The sequence below is a fragment of the Pezoporus occidentalis genome, unplaced genomic scaffold (genome assembly GCF_034315485.1).
Source record: "Pezoporus occidentalis ecotype Australia unplaced genomic scaffold, CSIRO_AGI_Poc_V1 ctg40, whole genome shotgun sequence".
NCBI classification, from domain to species: Eukaryota; Metazoa; Chordata; class Aves; order Psittaciformes; family Psittacidae; genus Pezoporus; species Pezoporus occidentalis.
The window spans coordinates 3,731,182-3,752,517 of NW_026915725.1; the positions used below are offsets into that span (position 1 = coordinate 3,731,182).

A 21,336-nucleotide genomic window follows, 5' to 3' on the forward strand; every position below is an offset into this window, starting at 1 on the left:
TCACTTTCCTTAGGAAGCATGAACCACACTGGGAACGTACCAGTTACCCCATCTGTGTTCTCAGACTGAGAGACTGTGGTCTCAGCAAGTTTTGAACCTGGGATTGCTACAGAGCTTTCTTTTTGCCAGCATTTTAAAGGCAAAACTGCTCAGTACTTCAGACAGTCCAATGACACCACAGTGCCTTTTATCAAAACCTAAGTCAAATGATGCTTTGTGAAGAAAACCAGTAGGATTGAACTGAGCATGTTTCTTGTGCAATAACTGTCTAGTGCAATTCCAAGCAAAGCAACTTTCTGGCCACTGCTGCAAAATAGTCCTGCAGGAAACACAGGCTTCAGGTCCAAACCTCCATCTCCTGAGAACTGTGAAGACACAGGGACCTGCAGCACTGCTCCACCAAAAAAGTGCCAAAAAGTCCTTAATGAAAATGTTAACTCACCATAGGTCTGCAACTATTTTCCTCAGTAGGTCTCTCTCATCACTTGGCATTATGAATTTCCTCATCTAGCTCCTGTTCTCAGGAGACTCTTCCTCAGAAAGACACAAACCTCTTGAACTATAAAATTTATTTAGAGGAATCTGGTATTCAGCAAGGCAGTAGATGTTGCCTCAGCATTTTGCTCTAAATGGCCTTTATCTGTTGCTACTAAATTGTTGTCCAGAACGAAAGAACCTTTCAAACTGTAAAGACCTTTTCTTCATTTTCTATATTTGTTTACACTGTAGAGAACTAGCTTCTCTGATATTTATCATCAACTCCAAGTGTCAAACAAAACCTAGCATCCGAATCAAGTGTTTGCTGGGTTTTAAGGCATTGCTACAGGAGGATGCAAACCCTCAAGAGGGATATTTAAAGCCAAACAAAAACAGTCTTACCCAACAGATTTAAAAACCTTTGGTAAACTATGAGCATTGATCATACTCTAAATTTGTGGAAATAACTTTCTTTGACACCGAATATCTAAGTCAACCTCATCATGGTCAATTTACCCACTATTTATCAGCAGTATCTCAAACCACCCTTTCAGAGGGAATGACAATGACAAAACCCCACAAACAGTAAACGGAAGAGCCAGGATGAATGAAACTTAAAAAAAATATGATGTTAGAAGGAATTCTTAGTAAATACATATGATATATATAAATAGGATTTACTCTCAGATGTCACTGGGATTCTCAAACCTACTTGTCTCTATTTTGCATATATCATGTACAGGAAAAAAAAATAGTAATTTTGAATGCCAAGGATAAAAATTAACTTTCATACATGTTGTCTAATATTCTGTTTCATTACGTACTTCTAAGATAACAGCTAAAGGTCCTATTGTGTAACGGCAAAAGTCTGGGTTCAGCTGTGGGGCTTTATTTATTTATTTATTTAAACAGAGTAAAGGTCAGGAAAAACAGAAAATATGACTATTTCAGCAGTAGATAAATGCTACATAAACATTACCTAATAGTAGTTTATCCCACAAAAATAATTCTACCCCTCTCTGAATACTGATGCCTGGAGACAGCAGCAGTCCAGTGAACAGAAATTATATCAGGATTCTGGAATATGCCTTGACAGTAGAAAACTTGAAATAACGGCCTCCTAATTCTGACTGATGGTGTTTGCAAAAGGATGTAACATTTCCAAGTCTTCTTTTGGAAAACTTCAACAGCGAGCCCTCACTTTAAACAACCTGGGAACCTTAATTGCGTGAGCTTTCAGAAGACCATGTGCTTCAGTCCAATCAAATCACGTCATACATGGGTTAGTGCAAAACACGCATACACACAAACCTCATGGTTTAAGAGCCTTCAACCTCGATTTATAGCATTTTTAGCAGCTGCACGGTCACCGAGGGCGGCGCGGCGGAGGGCGGAAGGAGCCCTCCCGGGAAGAGCCGCACGGCGCGGGGGCGCGGGGCCCTCAGCCGGGAACAGCAGCGCCGCCGCCGCCCGGCTCGCACCTCGGGCACCCAAACGTGGGGTTTACCAACACCCAGGGGCAGCCAGGCAGGCTCCCGCACGCCTCGGACGTGATCTGGCTGCAACTGATCCCACATGGCTGCACCCGGCAGCATAACTGTGAGGAGCTGGCGAAAAACCGTGCTTGCATTTGGTTTTTCCCATCTCTGCTGGAATCAGGGCATCTCCCTTTGGTAGCATCCTCAGAAATCCTCTCATGGCTCCAGCTCTGCCCGGGCATACTAAACGTTTCCATTTCTTGATACTATTACTTCATTCAGCTTCAATCAGACTTTTTGTAACCGAGTATTCGAAGAATATGTCAGAACAGCCTCCCTTTAAGAATCTGCAGCAACTTCAAAGATTTTTTTTTTTCCCTTTAATTCTTCAAAGGTTCTGAGCTGATCAAAAGGTATGCAGCAATGTTAAATACAGTAAAACTTTGAAACAGCACTTTTTATCTTGACTCACAGGACCCGAACTTGAATTTACATAATTATCCTCTTCTTACTGATCACAGTTCCTCACTGCATTCTTTCCAAAGAACAGGATTAAAAAAAAAAAAAAAAAAAAGAATTATGAAAACCTGTTAAATACAACTCTGATTATGTTAATGACATTTAATTATTGCTGTCATAAGACAGACTTTTGAACCAAGAGGGAAGGAAAGTTATAAACAGCTAGCTGTCAAAACTTGACATCAGGTTGTCCATCTTACTACTTGAAGTAAAGAATCATTTGGTATATATTCTTCAGAATGCATTAAATATCAAAATAATATTTGCCTGGTTATAAACTCCTTGATACTTCACATAACACTCAGGGAGGAGCAAGACATTAATAAATGATTTACAGATAAGGAAGCTGTCGGTTTCATCTTCTATTTAGCACCTCCTGGTGCAGACACTAAGGACTACTACAACTTCATAGCCTCAAACAGTGGCGTGCAGAGATTATTTGCCCACTGACAAATCACATTTAATTTAATCAGCACCAACAATCTTTTCTGAGTACAATGGCTGGAAGATTAATAAGTTTTGTCAGCTCCGTCCATGGCCATACAAAGAAGTAAATTTCATTTTCTAATCTCACCACCATGCCTTATTTTTCCTTATAACTAACAACTACTAACATTTCTTACCTACAGCCCTGAAAGCAGCAACATGAAGCAGTACATGTAAAGTCTCCTCCTGTTTCTTCCCTTTGGCCCCAAGTGACATGTGAGCCCCAGCAACCTGCTGAGCTACCTTGTCATTTAGTAATTCCCAAACTCAGCAGTAGGCCCCTGCCCAGGAAAATCCCAGCTCTGTCTGGCACATCATGTCACCGGACATTTCAAAAAACTCCCCAGTCTCTCTTGTTCGGGTCAGTTACACTGTGACCACAAGACTCTTCACAATTGTATCCAACCTTTAATAAAGGAAGAAGGGGCAGCTCTGTTGCACCAGGAAAGCCAGTGGACTTGTTTCATCTGATAGTAATCTGGCTGGTATTTCGAACATAAAAGCACTGCTTTTGAAAGATTCTATAAGCTAGAGCTGCTGCAGCAGCAAGGTCTCCTGACACACAAAACCCACGACTTTCCTCCCTTGTTCCTTAAATACTCATCTGCAAATTAGCTAAGCTTTCCTTTAGCAGCTTTCCCCTCCACAGCACAAGAATGCGGGATACAGAAGGCTTTAGTGATCAAAAGGGAACCCCACGTTGTGGGAAACACTGGCCCGAGAGAAAGCACTACAGGTGCCGGGTGCCGTGCACTAATAACAGGTGTCTCAGACAGGATCCTCATACTATCACAAACTCAGTCCACAGAGCGAGCCTCTCGCTCTCAACAAACAGGTACTACGGCCCCCTGGGGCTTCTGCCATTCTTTCTCCTCTCCAAGCCTGGTTTCCAGGGAAGACTGCAAGCGACTGACTTCCGCGGGGGAGGAGAGTGCCCGCTAGCTCTCCCAAGCAGGATCTGCAGGGAAACTTTGCCTCCCCTTCCACGGCTCGATGCTTGGAGCGCAGCGGGGCCCCGCCGCGGGCGAGCGGGGGGAGGTTGCCGGGGCTGCCTCAGGCTCCCGGGGGCGCCGGTGTTCCCGCCCCTCCCTTCCCGGCTCTTGAGGGGAGACCCTCGCCTTCGGGAGCAGCCTCGTACGTGGCTGGGAAGGAGGCTGCGGGGACGCTGCGAAGGGGGGCGGCACCGGCTCCCGGTGATCGTGGGCAGAGTTATTAAAGGAGGAAAGTCCCAGATTCTCATTAAAACAAAAAATAAAGTAACGGAGTACTCTTTCCGGAGAAGCCGGGACCGCGGTCATCCCGAGCCTCCCCCGGGAGCAAGGGGTGCCAGCCCCCAAACGCTGTTTGCCCTCCCCGGGTACGTGGCCCACGAGCTGCCGCCGGAGCCCACACAACGCCGGTGCTACGGCAAAGTGGCTCGACCTCCGACCCGCACCCCGGCCCTCCCCCGGTTCGGCTGTCCGCGCTGACCCGGGCCGGCCCCGCCCGGCAGGTACCAGCCCCGCTTACCGCGGCTCTGCCTCGGCGCCTCCCCGCCGGCGAGCTGCCAGCGCTCGCTCAGGCACTGGAAAAGTAATAGAAATCCAGCGGCTAGTTTGCTTCTCCGCAGCCTCGCCATAGCACGGAGCCTGCCGACACAACTCTCCCGGGTGCTCGCCGCTCGTCGTCGGTGGTGGGAAAGTCCGGGGGGGGGGCGGAAAAAAACAGCCCTAGCAGGCAATGAGTCTCCCTGTCCTCGAACTGGCTCTCATATAGCGGGCGGCAACGACGAGCCACCGGGCTGAAGGCGCCGGACCAGGTCTGTGGGGCCGTGAAGGAGGAGGGGGAGGGGGCTCCGACCCCCCCAACTTGCACGGCCGCGCCGCTCTCAGTCCAGTGGCATCACCGCTGGGGAAAACAAGTCCAGCCTCGCCTGCGAAGTGCCAAACTCTTCCCTCCTCGCAGTCTGCTAATAGATTTTAGGAGAGCCACTGAGATCCTCCCTTCCTGGCTTGCCCCCACCCAACTCCCTTCCCCCGCAGGGTGAGGCAGGGTGCCTTAGGGACGGAGCCTCCCCTCGGTACACCGCTACCGGCAAAACCCCTCCAAGGGAAACGAGCAGGGAAATCTTCCAGCTGGGGCCGGCCCCCTCGGGGAAGCAGGACCCATAGGGCGGGCGGATGCGCCGCGGGAGAGGATGTGCGCGCGGTGTGGAGGCAGGCGGAGACGAGCAAGTTCTGCTTCTCTTTCGGGGCGGTTTCCGCGACCGGCGGTCCTAGCGCGGGGCCGAGGGCACCGCGGGAGACGGGCACTCCCCGGCCCACAGCGCGACCCCCGGTACCGTGAGCGCCCGCGCTGTAGCCACCGCCCGCTGCGGAAGGGCTGGCGGGGGGCTCGACTGGGGCCACGTCCCGGCCGCCCCTCGCTCAGCCTCCCCCCCCCCCCCCGCAGGAGCGCGGTGGGGCGCAGGCGCCGGGGCTGCACCGTCTCTCCCGGCGGTGGAGCGCTCCCACAGGCGCGTTGCGCTCCGCGGGTTGCCTTTCGGCAGCGGCAGGGAGCCGCACGGCGGTTCCGGGAGGCTCTTGTCTTCCCGGGTGACCCCATACAGTGCAGCCTCCCCCCCCCCCCCCCGTGCGCCGGGAGCCTACAGTGCTCGGCAGGATGTCTGGGGGGGATGCTCGCCGCCTGCCCGGCCGCGGAGTGGCGTGTGCGCGGGAGAAGGTAGCAGGCAGGACGTGTCGCCCCGCAGGACGGAGAGAGCCCAGCCTGCCGTCTCCTGGTTAGTCAAAAGTTGCTTTGTGAAGATGTGTCTGTTCCGTGGAGTGACAACTAAAGCAATCCCCAAGTCGCCCTTCCCTGCTCCCTCGGCCTCCCCCTTGTCCCTGTGCTTCTGGAGAAACCAACCCCCTTTTACATTCACACACACACCTTATTTTTCTCTTCACAAATCGAAGAGTTGTTTATGTGCACTCATCACTTCAGAAGCCCAAGGACTAGGTACTCTCTCTTGCAAAACCTGATCTCCATGCTTAATTAAAACCACCGTGAATAATCCCATCCTCTACGTAAACGTGTGAACAACGGCGCCCAGACAGAAACTAGCAGAGGGCACAGCAGTCAGGCCCGGACAAGTGAAAGGGGTACCGGGGACCTGTCGGCGGCTTTTTACCCGTTCAGCAAGCCGTGGCGCTGGTAATCAGTGCAGTTCCGTGTAGAGAGCCATGAATACGCAGCCTCTCAACCCTTGCTACAAAAAAAAAAATTAATTAGGATGACAAATTAATCAAATAAATAGGTCTACAGAATGTCAAACATAGCAGATAACTTATACTTAATCACAAAAGAACAACCATTAACGAGACTGTGTTTTCTCTTAATTTACCACTGTTTCTGAGATTAAGAATTCATCAGCTCTGTTGTAATTGTCTTGCTCTTTAATCTTAGATGTGCTTATGTGTAAAGCAAAGCAGAACACCTGTGGGTTTAAGAAATATATCTGATGTATAAGAATAAATTTTCAAAATCTTTTCAACACATATTCATAGAACCATAGAATCATAGGATAGTTAGAATAGAATATTCAGGTAGGATACTGGAGGTTAATACCAATAAGCTTTATCCATTTTAGTTTATAGCAGACCCTTCTAGTGCAGCCTTTTTGCACATTCCCTTAAACAAGCAAACAAACAAGCAGTTCAAGTGTTGCTAAAAAACTGACTACAGAAATTATTTTCTAAAAGATGATACTGAAGAGCTTATGCCAAGTAAAAGCAGGAATAAAATCCTGGCCTTGGTGAAATCTGTGGGAATTTGGGGGGGGGGGGTTTGGGGGAGGAGGGTGTTATCACCCTGTATACCAGGTGAACTAGATTAGACCAGACTTTTGTGCAGATTTGGTCAAGTTACTAGTAAAGCTATTGCTCTTTGTTAAAGTGGGAGAAAATGGAAGAGGGATGTTTCTGCATGCTGTCTGAGAATACCATTATTTTCCTTGACGCTTGGTTGGATTGCCCAAATATCCCCAAGATCTGCTGGAGCTGCTGAGAGGGCTATTGAGCTTTTGGCCTTTACTAGAAGGGGTAGGGGGGTAGTCTTAAAGAAGGACTGCCTCTCTCTCAGCTGTTTGTCAGCAGTATTGTTACATGAGAATAAGAACTTTCAAAATCTGTTTTCATCTGCTTCTGTATTTTTTATCATAAATTAGCATATTATAAAGTTATAGTAAATTTTAAAATATTAAACACTTGAATGACTTAAGTTTACATGCTGCTAAGATAAATAATAAATCCTCCAAGTCCTCTCCGTATAAGAAAAGCCTAAATGAGGGCAACTCAATTTTTTTCATTTGCTGTCTGCTTCTCAGTCTTATGGAGGTTCATAGTTTCAGATTTATGTTTCTCATAGACATACTATAAAAACTTTGTATGCTGAAAAAAAGGAAAGAATTAGAATAATCAGCTGAAGCATGCAGATAAAAGTACCAGCAACACGCTAGGTCCCACAGTCCTAATTTGCAATGCTCTGTGCAGTTTTGTGGCAGTTTTGCAGTGTACACTGGGAGGTTAGCTCGCAGTCACTGTATTTGGTGCCTCTTGTGCTCAACAGTAAAAATCAAACCATGCCCTCCAAGGAGGGCTGTATGCATTGTCCCTCTTGTATTAAAAGAGATAATCAGGACATAGCTATACCTTGCCATAATTGTGTGTGAAAGCACGGGCAAAACATTTTATTGCATTTTAAAAAACCCTCAGATGAAAGCTAATAAATGAATCCTATAAGGATTAATGACATGCTGGAGAGGCATTCATAGCAGAGAAGTATATGCATTCACTGTCATTTATAAAGCATAAGTAAAACTGAAAGAACAGCTTCTTCAAGGCTTTCTGAGGTTATCAGCTGTGTTTACTTGGAACATGGTGCCTGTGATAAGTTTCCATTTCTCTTATGTGCTTTTATCTGCACCATTCTTGCGCATTATCTCACCTCTCTCAGGTATTCATCTTGCAGTGGCATAAACAGCAGTGGTTCCATAGAAATCAATGTGAATGCTTTCACTTTCACTAGCCAAGGATGCAGCCTTATATTTTTCTCTTCCTTTGTAGCTTCAGCATCCCTTATTATAACATCAATCATTCAGGAAAGAAGGATGGGAAGATTCTCCCTGTTCATTGTATTCTACCATTATACTGCTTAAAAGTGCTCACTCTCATTCACACATTCAGTTAAGATTGCTTTTTCTTTTTTTCTTTTTTCATTTTTGCATCAACTCAGTGTTTTCAACCTACGCATTTCCTGGGCTTATTGCAATCTGATTATGAAAAGCAGAGTTTTTAGCATTTTTTTTTTTTGCTTTGCCTATTTTAACATGTTGTTAGCTATTCTGCTTTGATAGGTACAGGCACCTCTCAATCACACTGCAAACATTCAGTGCTAGACTGGCACAACACCTGCTTTTGTATTTAAGAGTCGGGGAAGAATCTTTGCTTCCTTTGGGAAAAAGAAACTGGTAAGTAATTGCAGCATCCATGAGAGTGAGGAGAATATCTCTGTATCCTCTTCCAGGAAGAAAAAAATAAAGTGAGTTTTCCTGATAGCTGATTAGGGCTTAAGAATGTGAATAACATTACTATTAGCAATTTGGCTGAGACATTAGCTTTAGTATTGTCAAATCAAGGTGCTAGAGTTACGAGTTTCGAGTGCTGCCCAGCTGGCAACTGCCTTTGACTTTGCTAGTTCAAAGGAGGAGCACAGCATTATAATTGAATCACTAAAGAGTCATGCAAAACTCAGATATGAAGCAGAGAGGTAGCTTCTTTGCTAAACAGGGAAATGCAGTAACTTTCCAGAGAAAAGGAGCTGCACTTTTAAACAAGCCTTTGTTTCTTCCCCTGTTCCCCTGGCTGGGAGAACCTCAAGTCTCACTGCTTAGCTTGATTTCCACGGGCAAGTGCTGAGGTTCCCTTCCTGGCTGAGTCACATCCAGTAGGCATCTGCCAAATTCCCTGTCACTCTGTTCAGGGTGCTATATGCAAATGCATGAGTTTGCATAACTGTGATTAATTAGAGTATGTCTATACTCTGGCTCTGAGAACTGTGTGGTTAATGCTAGTGAAGTTTTGTTCAGTGAAACTTTCTGCTTATCTTTAGGACAGTGGTATGATAAGCCTCTCACATGCACTGCCTTACGCCTATGCCTATATGTATGTTTAGGGAAAGGTTCTGTGGGGGTGAAGAGAGTTCAGATTCATGGTGTGGAAGTCACTTTGTGATGTGGAAACTGAAGCTCAGTCCCATTATCTCACATTGTGATAAAGTGGTTCACTGAGTCTGAGGAGGGGATAAATCAAAGAGAAACATTTCAGCAAGCAAAGCAGCATGAAAAACTAATAAAGCTGGAGGTTAAACAAAAAAGTTTAGTCCAAACCAGTGGTGATTCTAATTTAAGCTCTGTAATGAATTTAAAAGAATTGAATAGTTTTTTTTAAATGGAACATCCTTTCAAAATAAGAAACCAAAAAGTTCCAGCTAAAGTTCAGTTACTGGAGCTAGAGATGCTTCAAACATATTCTTCCAATGAATCTGCCTTTGCAGCATCATTGGAACAGGCACCAGCAAAGCTGCACCAAACAATGCAGTTGCCTGCTTGTGATTGGGAGCTTCAAGGACGTTACTCAACTTCAAAAACTACGAGGCAGCAAAGCCCAAAACAGGGCCTGGGAGTTCCAGACATATGGCCAGTACAGTGATAGATATGGGACCCGGGAACAGAAGAACCACCAAAAGGAATGCTTGTGACAGGGCCAAATTTAACAGACAAGTTTGTATTTCAGTAGAGCTGTAGTGACCAGGCTAAGTCAAAGCCATAGGAGAACTGAAAGAGGCAATGGAAGAGAAAGCAAGCATGGAAATAAAAGTGAGAAAGGAAAAAAAAAACAAAAAACAAAAAACCCCAAACAATTTTGCCAGCAATATTTCTCTGCTGTTGTGATGGAAACCTTGATATATATGGACACAAATTTTTGTGTGATGAACTGTATGTGCATAGCACCCAAGCCTTTTATCATGGATGGCCACAGGGAAGATGGGATGGGCTAAGGAGAGAAACAGAGGCCAGATGTATCCATTAGGTCTCATTCTGCCAGGGCAGTGGGCTTCAACATAGGACAGTATTCAGAATGGACACATTTCTTGGTGGGTATGTTGGTACTAGAAGTCACTGAAGTAGTCAATTTAAAGAAAGCTGGGGGAGGCTTTTAAATAGAACAAAAGATTTTCAGCTAAAATTAATCCCCCAAAAGTTTCAAACATAGCTTTTCAGTAGCCACATTTTCCAAGAAAGCAGCCTTTATTAGGATCTGCAGAAGTATATATACCAAACAATTCCCCACTAAAGCTCTTACTCATCATCTGGAGCTGGTAGGAGGGCCTGACTAATTACTATGGCCCATACAGTTGTGAGTAGTTAACTTTCTTTAACCAGTCGAGACCAAAGAACAAAATCAGCTGCTGGGCACAGCAGGGGAAGGCAGACAAGGGTTAGGAGTGGTGTTACAAAAAGTAATTGGGTTGGGATTAGGTTTTAGGTCAGCAAGCCTGGGCAAACTTTAATGCTAGAATGATCTTAACAAGGGCTTAGCTAAGGCAACTGACACAGGAGTAGCTGTGGCACAGACCTTCTGTAGAGGGTCAATGCCTGGTGTTAATGATGGTTATGGGGGTGGGGGAATTGTGCAGCTGCAACCAATGGCAAAAATTTGGGAGTTAAGTCTTGAGAACAGCTAGCACATTTTTGCACAGTGGTGACAGTAGCATAACAATCTGCTGCAAATCCATGAGCTCGTTGCCAATTGGCCTTTTCCCAACTTGCTTGCAGATGAAACCACACCACAGACTCCTCTAGCAGTTTATGGCCAAGAAGACCTCTATTGCTTGGATTACCACAGTTTGGTCCATAATGGGCATCAAGACTTCAAGGTGCAGCTCATATGCAGTGTTGTTCCTTCTAACACCTGAAGAAATAATACTGTTGAACTGGCTCCCTTCCAGCATAAGGACAGAATACAGAACTTTGTCTTCTTCCCTACCGTATAGAGAATTTAAAGGCTCAAATAAACACAGGCCACTTTGAAAGAGCCTTTCTGAATTCCGAAGAGGATGAATTTTTAGTGGTGAAGGAGCCCTGTTTTTGGGTCCTCTTTGACTTCAGTTACTCTGTTCATATGACCTCTGCATGTGCTTCCTAAATGATTGCCCCATCAGAACCTCACGTAGGAGCAGGATGTGAGTACCCCGAAACTTGCTTCAAAAACACACCAATCTGTGTCCCTAGCATGGGCATTCCATAATCCAAGATGGGCAAGCAGGGACCAGTTAAAACTCATCACAAAGGCCACAGCCTGTGCAGGCAGAGAATGGAATTTGCCAGAAACATTCTTTTAGGCAGTGATTCCATTGAACTGAACTATATCACCTGCAGTACAGAACTGATCTGGCTACAAAGAAATGAGAAATACAGTTACTTAGAAGCTGTGTTGTCTTAGATTTCACCTTATTTCCTGTGTTGTGATGGAGCATCTTAAAATGCATGATAAAGATTCAGCATGTAGGAATGCAAAGCAGATTTGCAAAATGCCACTGTGACTTGTCCTGATAGCAAGCTTAAAGAGGGGATATACCTTCAAAGAACAGTGTAACCTAGCAAGTTTTCTTCCTTCTAGTCACTGTGGCAATACCTCCTTTTCCAGGGAAGTCTTCAAGAAGGGCAAAACTTTCCAGGAGCAGTTGGAGGCTAAAGCAGATGAATGTCTCTTTTTATTTTTTTGAAGCAATCCCTAGTTGGGTATTGCAGTTTGAAAATCTTTCTGTAGTGGTTTCTATCTCTTAGAAACACAAGAATTATTCCTACAAAGGTAGATATACCCACCTGCCAGGCAATGGGCTTGCCCCAAGCAATAAGTCCTGCCTTCTGACAGCTTCTATTCTGCAGTAAGGTTTCCCTCTGATTTGTCCCTGCGACTGTACTCCAATCTACCCTTCAACACCTTAGGCTCTATATAAACATCCAGATGTGATTCTTTGTGGCTTCCATGTACACCATGGAGCCTTGCTGTGGGCCTAATGAGAAATGGTAAACAAGAGTCCAGTGAAGGGTAGCACTTGATGATTTTTCATGTAAAAAATCCACCCCAGCTAAGTGTTTATCATGAAACTTTGATCTCAAAGATTTAGCTCCCCCTGTGGAGCAAAAGCAGATGCTTGGTAAACTGTAGCTGTAGTCCTGACAACCCTTTCAAGCGTCTAGACAGAGAGAAGAGGTGATTACATCCTCTTTTAAATTCTACTGCAACAATTACGTGCTGAACGTGTTCACCTCAGGATGACCCTATTTACACTGTTTTGTTTCATGGTACGGCAAGCATCTAATACTATTGAAAGATGGAGGATGATAATGTGGTTTGGGATTAAAAAAAAAATAAAAAAATCCCACTTTTATTAACAGTAAAAAATCTGACATATGTGCTAGGTCACATATGGTCCTTCCATAGACTTTAGCCTGGACCTAGATATTAAGGAGTTTCAAAGTACACATTTACAGCTAATGTGTCTCATGTAAGAGTTTTGAAAACATTAACACTTCCAGAAAAGCTATTTAATTAATTCTAATTGAAGAACACATATAAATCTCAGAGGTAAGCCCATGAAACATCCATTTACTTTATACAATATACTGAGCAGGGGAAGAGAAGCAAAGTTATTGTAGTCGTAACTGATGAAGAGCAATTTTAGCGTAATCTTACAAGAGAATAGACTTCAGAGGTCTGAAAAGAGAAGGAAAGGAGATTCCAGCTTAAGTAGCATCCTCAAAATAGATATAAATAGATATAAATTCAAAAGTTTCTCCAAAAGATTGTTGGAGCAATCCCAGGCACAGCTACAGGTTGGGCAGAGAAGCAATTCAGAGCAGCCCTGTGGAGAAGGACTTGGGGGTGTTGGTTGATGAGAAAATGAATATGGGCTGTCAGTGTGCGCTTGCAGCCCAGAAAGCCAACCGTATCCTGGGCTGCATCAAAAGGAGCGTGACCAGCAGGTTGAAGGAGGCGATCCTGCCCCTCTACTCTGCTCTCGTGACACCTCACTTGGAGTGTTGCGTGCAGTTCTGGTGTCCTCAACATAAAAAGGACATGGAACTGTTGGAACAATTCCAGAGAAGGGCCACGAGGATGATCAGGGGACTGGAGCACCTCCCGCATGAAGATAGGCTGAGAGGGTTGGGGCTGTTCAGCCTGGAGAAGAGAAGGCTGTGTGGAGACCTCATAGCAGCCTTCTAGTATCTGAAAGGGGGCCTACAAGGGTGCTGGAGAGGGACTCTTCATTAGAGACTGTAGGGATAGGACAAGGGGTAATGGGTTAAAACTTAAACAGGGGAAGTTTAGGTTGGATATAAGGAGGAAATTCTTTCCTGTTAGGGTGATGAGGCACTGGAATGGGTTGCCCAGGGAGATTGTGAATGCTCCATCCCTGGCAGTGTTCAAGACCAGGTTGGACGAGGCCTTGGGCGATATGATTTAGCATAAGGGGTCCCTGCCCACGGCAGGGGGGTTGGAACTAGATGATCTTAAGGTCCTTTCCAACCCTAACTATTCTATGATTCTATGATTCCAAGACAAACCAGCCATGAAAACAGGATATGATAACATGCCAGGTTTGCTGCACACCAACCAAGTCACTGGAGGAAATATGGAAGAGCTTTACAGGTAACGTGTTTCAGGACACAGTAACTGTTTTTCCATATTGTAATTATGAACCTAAACATTTTATTTTAGGTAGAATAAAACTTTTGATTTTCTTCTTAATCTGTTGTGTTTAAAATGAGCACAGGTACTTCTCTGTTTCTCCCTGTGGGAAGCCAAAAAACTGGTGCAGCTGAAGAACCCTTTGGGTAACTGAAAACTTGGAAAAGTTTAGGAATCTCAGAAAATGTATATAGTTCAATGCCAAATTATGTCTGGCTATTACCTCCAAAAGCTAGATTTTAAAACAAAGCTCTAAGTAAATGTAAACCACTCTTACCTTTGGCAATGGCAAGCAATTGCCATCTTCAGGAAAACCGTACCATGGTATGCTCTTATTCTTGTTATATAGTCAATTGTCCAGGTCAAAATACCTGCTCCTGCAAAAATTTTGAGGTTACTGTTGCCAAAATGGTGTCTAAAGTTTGATTCAGAAGTGTTTTGTGGACTACTTTGTCAGCTTCTCTTTCTCCAAACATTATTTTTGAACAGTCTTATTTCATGTGATCAGGAAAAACAATTTCACTGTATTGTTTGTATGATGCCACTAAGCAAAGTCTTCTTAAATCAGTAGGACTTGTCATTTTTGAGGGACTAGTTGCAGAACTTCTGGATGCATTTTAATGCTTGGTTACAGTTTGTTGCATTTATTTCATTCACATAATTCTGAAGTTGTCAAGGAGATTGCCAGTATGGTCATATCACCAATTCAGATTGGATTTCCAAAAAATAAGTGAGTAGTAAAAACATACAAATGATATGTATACACTCAGTAAATTTAAGGATCTTTGAGACTGATCTCTCAGTTTTATATTTCGTCATGAAGTCTGATCTGATTTGCCCAACTGCAACTGTCAAAGTTACTCTGCTAACATCAAGAATTAGGTCCATCTATTTGTAGTGCAGAATCAATATTGTGTATAGAAGACAGATAACGCATATGCAGATTGTAAACCAAAAGGTTTTTTAAATAAAAATGGCATCTTAAGCTGACAGCATTTGAATTCTATTAAAAAAAATAATAATTAGAAAAGCTAGATTTTGTTCAGTTTGGAAGCACTTAGTGAATTTTTAGGGAGAGATGACACATGAAAATGTTTAAATCTGTTTAACTCATGAAGTCATAACTCACAGTTTCTCCTCAACCCATGCTGTTGTGTTGCCATCAAGTAGCTATCTAATAATGAAGGATGTAAATGATGCCAAAAAAAGAAAAAATAATTTGTGTTCCCTTCAATAGTAAGTCTATACAGCTAATACCTTTGCACAGAGCCTGAGGATTTTATATTAAATTAATCTCATTAGGCATTTTGGCAGCCCTAAATTTCCACATTATAGAATGTGCCATAAAGAAGAAAAAAGAAGAAACTTCTCTGCTTTATAATCTATCGTCCATTTCTTCGCACCCTTATTTTGTCTTTGCATCTTCCCTTACCTATTTATTTCTTTGCTCATGAAGAATGGTGCTTTGGAGCAAGAAAGTTATAAACCGTAGACTGTGCAAATAAATCTACATCAAACATGCTTTTAAGACTTACAATCTCTTTATCATTCAAGTGAATTGTTTTTTTAGAGGTTTGACAGTAGAGTAGTTCTGTCCAAATATTTTTCAAAGCACTTTAACTACTTTTTTATTATTCTTATACTTCTTGAGGTTTGGATATATCTGCAAAAAAGAAAAAAATGTTTAGGAAAGACAACAGCAGAACAGCATGTTTTTCTAATTCAGCATTTTGTTCAACGCTGTTACTCATACCAATTCATATAGCTAACAGTTTCAGTGACTGTTTCTTTCAGTCATGGAAACATAAATAATAAGTTTCATATTCCTGATTTATCTGCATTCTTTGTAAGGTCAGTTAAATTGGTCTGAATAAGAATTAAGTGTGCAGGACCACAGGGAGAGAGGTTCTTGGCTAGCATCAGTCACATGGCACTGCAGTTTCAACACTGCTAAGGTAATTTAGCCAAGTTAGACCACTGAGCGAGTGTGTATACAATAATAGCAAGTTACAGTATAAAAGGATATGCAACCAATCATTTTGTCTGTGCAAGTTCATGACAACAATTGTAGAATATTTTTACTTTCTTCTATGGATGAACAAGGGCTTAAAGACAGGTCCTTCTCTTGGTTATATGGAAATACAGCACTGCATGCTTATAGCTTTTTGTCTTTTTTTTTTTTTACTTTTCATGTTTTCATCAGTACATTTTCTCCATGCCAGTAACCATAGTCCAAGTTTGTGAGGTGATCATTCCTATCTGGTTTGCTTCTCCAGTTATTGACCCTCTTGGATTGAGTTCATCTGGACAGACCCATTTAAGTCCGACTCATATTTCAGGAGTCACATGATAAAAGGTAAGAAAATTAAAAGCAGCCTGTAGAAATGACACATTGAAAAATGGATGTGATGCTTTTAAGTCCCTTTCCTGCTTTTTGACAGTTGTGGTTTGGGGACAGATACCGATTTTCAAAGAGGAAGCTGTTCTAACATGTTGCCTTTTTTTTCTTTTCTCATCCACTAAACTGCATTTTAAAGACATTAAATCTGCTTTTGTCTTCCAACTTACAACAAAATAATAAACAAAAATTGACATTTTACTTTCCTTTCTAAAATGGCAGGTATTTCTAAGCTTCAAAATTAGATTTTTAAAAGTTTTAATGTATATATATATAGTCCTACTTTCCACTTCCCTACATAAATTTCCTTACTGTCTACCTGCAAGTTATAGAAAGCATATTTTCCCAATACAAACATTCACAGTTTTTCCCAGTGCCTGCAAAATATGACGCAATTGTAATTAAAAGACAGCAAAGCTCATGCATGGGAAGGTAAGGGTAAATATGTTCCCTAAGATAAGTGGAAAGAAATACAGTTACAAGTGGTCTCATTAGCCTGGTTTATCAAGGTTTTCAAGCAGATGAGACTTCTTAGTAGGACAGGAAACAGCTCCAGAAGTTACAGCGCAAGCTTGTCATTCAGAGGAACTGTGCTCAGGTCCTGCTTTATCACTGTCTTTGTGATCCACCAGGAAAGCAGATCCCCCCTGCCAAATTAAGAAAATATCCTGTCCTTACCTTACAAAGGTGTTGTGAGGGCCACACAGGGAAGGCTATGAGGTCTGATGCCGCGTTGGTAAGGACAGCAATGCAATAGATGGTGCTGTTCCCACACCTCAGAACCTGGGTGACCTGTAGGCTGTCAAGCTGCAGGTCATGTGCTGAGGATGTTTTAGTATTTTTTCCTATGATGTTCACACAAAGAGCAGGATTATTAAAATACTTCCCCCACCTTCCTCAAGTAGTATTCAGCTTCCCTGCTTTATTTGTTTCCATAACATTATCTCTCCCTAGAGTAGTTTTCTTCTACTAAATCAGGTCATTATTCATCTGACTCTCCACACATTGCCATCTCCCTAAAGCAAGTAGAAGCAGATCGTTCATTCCATTCAAGCATGGAAAAACATTTTCAAAATGCTAGTCTTAACTGCTGTGCCTTGGAATCAGTTTAGTAATTTGAATCAAATCCTTTGTTCAGAAGACAAAAGAACCAGCAAAGAGGATAATGGATTTTCCACTCTCATATCTTATCTGGAAGTTATCTAAAGGCTGCTTTGATGAGTGAGAATCGGTGGTGTGACCAATACAACATCATTATATTGCTAAAACATGTAAAAAAAACAAAGATACCAGGATCACAAGGAATACTGTTGCAGAGCATCCAAGCTGGATACCAACAGTGAAGAAAATTCTGGTATCTCACCCATTATATATATATCTCCCATTGATATATTAAAAAAAAAAATTCTAGTAGGAGTGAGGTATTAGAAGTTTTTAAACAGAACAACTTCCTGTTGATGAGGACAGAGTTAGATATTTTTAGCATGGTATAAGTGATTAATTAGGTGAGCATAGACATAGAATATTTAGACAGAAACTTTATTACATAGTTGTCTTGTGGCAAATCTAATATGTGTATATCTGTCAAAAGAGCTAGATATAACCCTTGACAACAGAGATAACACAAGGTAAAATACTGCCCTCAGCTCTGCTGATAGCTGCCTCTGGCCAACCGTTTCCTGGACAGTTACAACAGAAATCTTGGTTTGCCTTTAATGCTACTCTCCATTCCATTTGCAATACTTTATGTAGCTTTTAAAGACTTCTCTGTACTAAGAAAGTTTAATATTTCCAGTAATTTGTCAGACAAAGTGCTTGCCAAATGCTTAGCAAGAATTTTGGCATCATCTTTGTATTCCTCCTCCTGATTGAAGAAACTGTGATGTATAATACAGGGTATTTAATTCAGAACTGCCAAAGGACAAAATAATATTTACTGGTGTGTCGTATTTGCTCTGTGCTCTGAGTGTTTTGTCTTCCATCTGAGATATCCACATCTCTCACACCTCTCTCAAAATCTTTGCAGTACCAAGAGGAGTAAGTGGGTATTTATGAGAAGTGTCTTGTGGATTTTATGTTCTTGGTTGTGGTAGATAGGTTTTGCCCTGAAACCAGTCATTGTTCTTAAAGGCTGCTATAGTGGTTACTTAAGAACAAGAAATGTAAGCTAATGCATAAGAAAAAAAAAAACAGGAAATAGACTGTAGTAAAAACTCCAGGAAGTATTCATGGGCAAGAGGGTCAACAGAAGTTAAGCACTGACCCTGAAGTAATAGTACATTACGGTTTTCAATTCAAACATACCAAGTACAAAGAAACAAATTAATTTTTTGAAAGCTTTGAAAATTAAACCAGCCATAGTAAAAGTGGTTTATTACACATCAGCAAGAAAATGTAAACCCTGACATAAAAGCTGTTTGGGTAAAAACAAATGTCACCACAGACACAGAAGGCTTAATTCAGGTGATGCCTCCCTAGGGCTGATGCTTCCCTAATGGGTTCACTGCTTCAACTGGCAGCAGAATTTGGCCTAGCCTTGGGGACCAGTACAGTGTGACACTACAGAACTGTCTGTCTGTTGGTCAAGAGGGAGTTGAGGAAAGAGTTCTGAAGTGAAATAGAAGAAAAGATGGATTGAACATTTTCTACTTAAAAAAATAAAAATTAAAAGCCCCATTTCAATCTAATCACACTTTAACCTCAGGATAGGGCGCCAAAAGCCAACATTCATTTCTAAGGCATACCCCATAGCATCTGCACAGCAGCCCCTCGCTACCTGTACAGACAACATATAACACCTACCTCCGAGTAACGTAAAACCAGGGGTGGATTAATACTGCATTATCAGTCCTTTAAATTCAGAGCCACCATTTCCCCTTTTGCAGGGAGATCCAGACTTGATTGACTCTCTTGCAGGCTGCAGCATGTGTTAACTTGCTGATGCCTCCTGCCATGAGCAAAGCCCCTCTCCCCACCAAGCTGTTCCAACCACTCCAGAGGCACCTGCAGTATCATCATCGGTTATCTATGCACAAGCTGATTTACAGGCGCTTGTAGCAGCTGCCCCTCATTAGCTACTTGGTGGAGGAGTAAGGGGTGGGGGGGGGGGGAAGAGAGGAGAACAGATTGGGGTATTATTAGTCCTTCCTGGGTGACTGCTGTGGGGTGAAATGTATATTCACCACAGCCTTTGGTAGTTTCAGCTAGTTTAACTGGGGGAAGAAGTTCCTAATTGTCAGATAGAAGCAGGTTGAAAAGTTATATCATCTCAATTATATTCTGCATAAAGACCTTCCTGTGGCTGAAATTATTAAGGTAGCAGGAACAGAAATCTTGTGACTGACCTGCATTGGTACTGGTCAGATGTAATCATCTTCCTGCATTTGCAACTCACAAAGAAATGTGTTTGACCTTCAGGGAGAAAGGTGTGGTAAAGGTATTTGATGAAGAAAATCTCAACTATCAGGTTTATTTTTATTTTTTAATCATTGCTCAGAAATATCAATGCTAAATGAACTCATTCTACTTTTTGATTGATTGCTGTGGTTATGAAAACAAAACAATTTCCTCACATCTTGTTTCTGAATTGATCGTGTACTAAAAAAGCTGTCAGTAAAGTAATTGCATTTTTTAATGTATAAAGCACGTGCAAATTTGTGTTTTATTGGTGCAAGTTCTTGTGTGTGTATTCTATGTTTAGACACAAAACGAGAAGAAAATGTCCGTCAGACAAATCATCTGTATTCTGGGCATATGAAGATATATTTAGGTTTTAATAAGGACCTAAAATGCATTATTCGGATGGAATTATTTAATAAAAAACCTGTGCTGAGGATTGTTCTTTATACAGTAACATGCAATTAGGTTCTAATCCCATCCTTCACCTTTATTAAATAACGTACAGCACAAGAATAAAAAATAATAAAATGTCTGGTGGTCAGGACTGAAAGTGAATAAAGGTGTATATTAGATACTGTAATAAAGTCTTCTATTAGAAATGTTGCTAGCACAGTATCTCAAATGACATTTAAAAAATATATATCCAGATGCCAAATATAGCCTTGTCTGCCCTGGCTATAGACAGATCTTTAGTCTTAGCAGACAAAAATAAGCACTCCAAGATTTGGTGGATTTTATACAACAGGTTGAATTAACCCTGCATAGTAAGACACACTGCACATCCAGTCTTCTAACAGAAAAGGCATAAACAAGTGTAGGCTGTATTCTCATTTCCAGATGGCAGCATCCTTGCACATGCTACTTGTTATTTATTCTAGCAAAAAAAGACATTTGCACCTTTAAGTTTCAAAACTTTTTTGGGAAAAAAATCCTTTTCAATTTATTACTATAAGATAAATCTTACAGTATACCTGAGTATACCTGTTGATGTCAGCTGAGGACAGCAGTTTTATAAACTATGAGAACCAAGGTGAAGTGATTTCTTACTGGTTTGTGGTCCTCAGCAGGTACTGGGCTTCAAGGAGCCAGAGCAAAGCACTGTGGTCACTGCTTCACTGTGTAGCAAGTACAGCTCCTAGGTCATGGTCAGTTCCACCAGGACCCAAGACATATTGAAAATGAAAGAAAAAGCTTGTCAATCACTAGCCCAGACCATGTCAACTCCTTACCCACAGTGTTCTTGTGCGAACTGCTGCTTTAACTGCTCAGACCTTTTGTGCTTAAGGCAGTTAAGAAGTAAATCACAGCAATGAAATTTAAGGATGTATTCCAGTAAAGCTTAAGCACGTACGCTCAGCAGATGTCTTAAAGTTAATCGTGTGCTTAAAAACTTCATTGAACTTTCTTTCCCCTTGAACGAAACTAGTCTGAATGGGGTCGTTTACTGTAGTTACATCTCTCACTTCATAACTAAAACTTCTGCTTCCCACCATTTTATGGATATTAAAGAGAAGCTGATAGGCACTCCAAATTTTAGGGGATTTAGACTGGCCAATATTTATCTATTACTATTTAGCAAAAGCTGTTTTCATAGAAGAACAGTTCAGAATTTTGTGTTTCTGAGAAGGTATGTTAATATTTTGGCACTCTCGTTACATAACACCTTTTAATACAAAAATAAGAATGGGAGCCATATGATCATATACATTGTGTAATCACTAGTATATGATGTATTTTTTACACAGAGTTTTTGACAACTTATGATGACCCTAATCACACACACACTATAGCTGCGCATGTCTTAAAC

At 42.2% G+C, this 21,336-nt stretch overlaps 1 protein-coding gene and 1 long non-coding RNA gene across 3 annotated transcripts in view; both read right to left on the reverse strand.

Moving 5' to 3' along the window:
• Positions 1-5,267, reverse strand: part of PLXDC2 (plexin domain containing 2) — a 259,999-nt gene extending 254,732 nt beyond the window's left edge. Inside the window, exon 1 of one of the 2 annotated variants that reach the window (XM_062633687.1) lies at positions 4,470-5,267. In XM_062633687.1, coding sequence (XP_062489671.1) covers positions 4,470-4,578 — 109 coding nt within the window. In that variant the 5' untranslated portion in view covers positions 4,579-5,267. The remainder of the gene's footprint in view (positions 1-4,469) is intronic. The other variant, XM_062633688.1, reaches the window with a different exon arrangement.
• A 5,423-nt stretch (positions 5,268-10,690) lies between these two features.
• LOC134171447 (uncharacterized) lies at positions 10,691-18,307 on the reverse strand. Its single transcript, XR_009967636.1, has 3 exons — positions 16,809-18,307; positions 14,010-14,109; positions 10,691-12,757 (listed from the first exon to the last, which is right to left on the reverse strand). It is a non-coding gene; the product is annotated as an uncharacterized LOC134171447 (long non-coding RNA).
• Between the last annotated feature and the right edge of the window lie 3,029 nt (positions 18,308-21,336).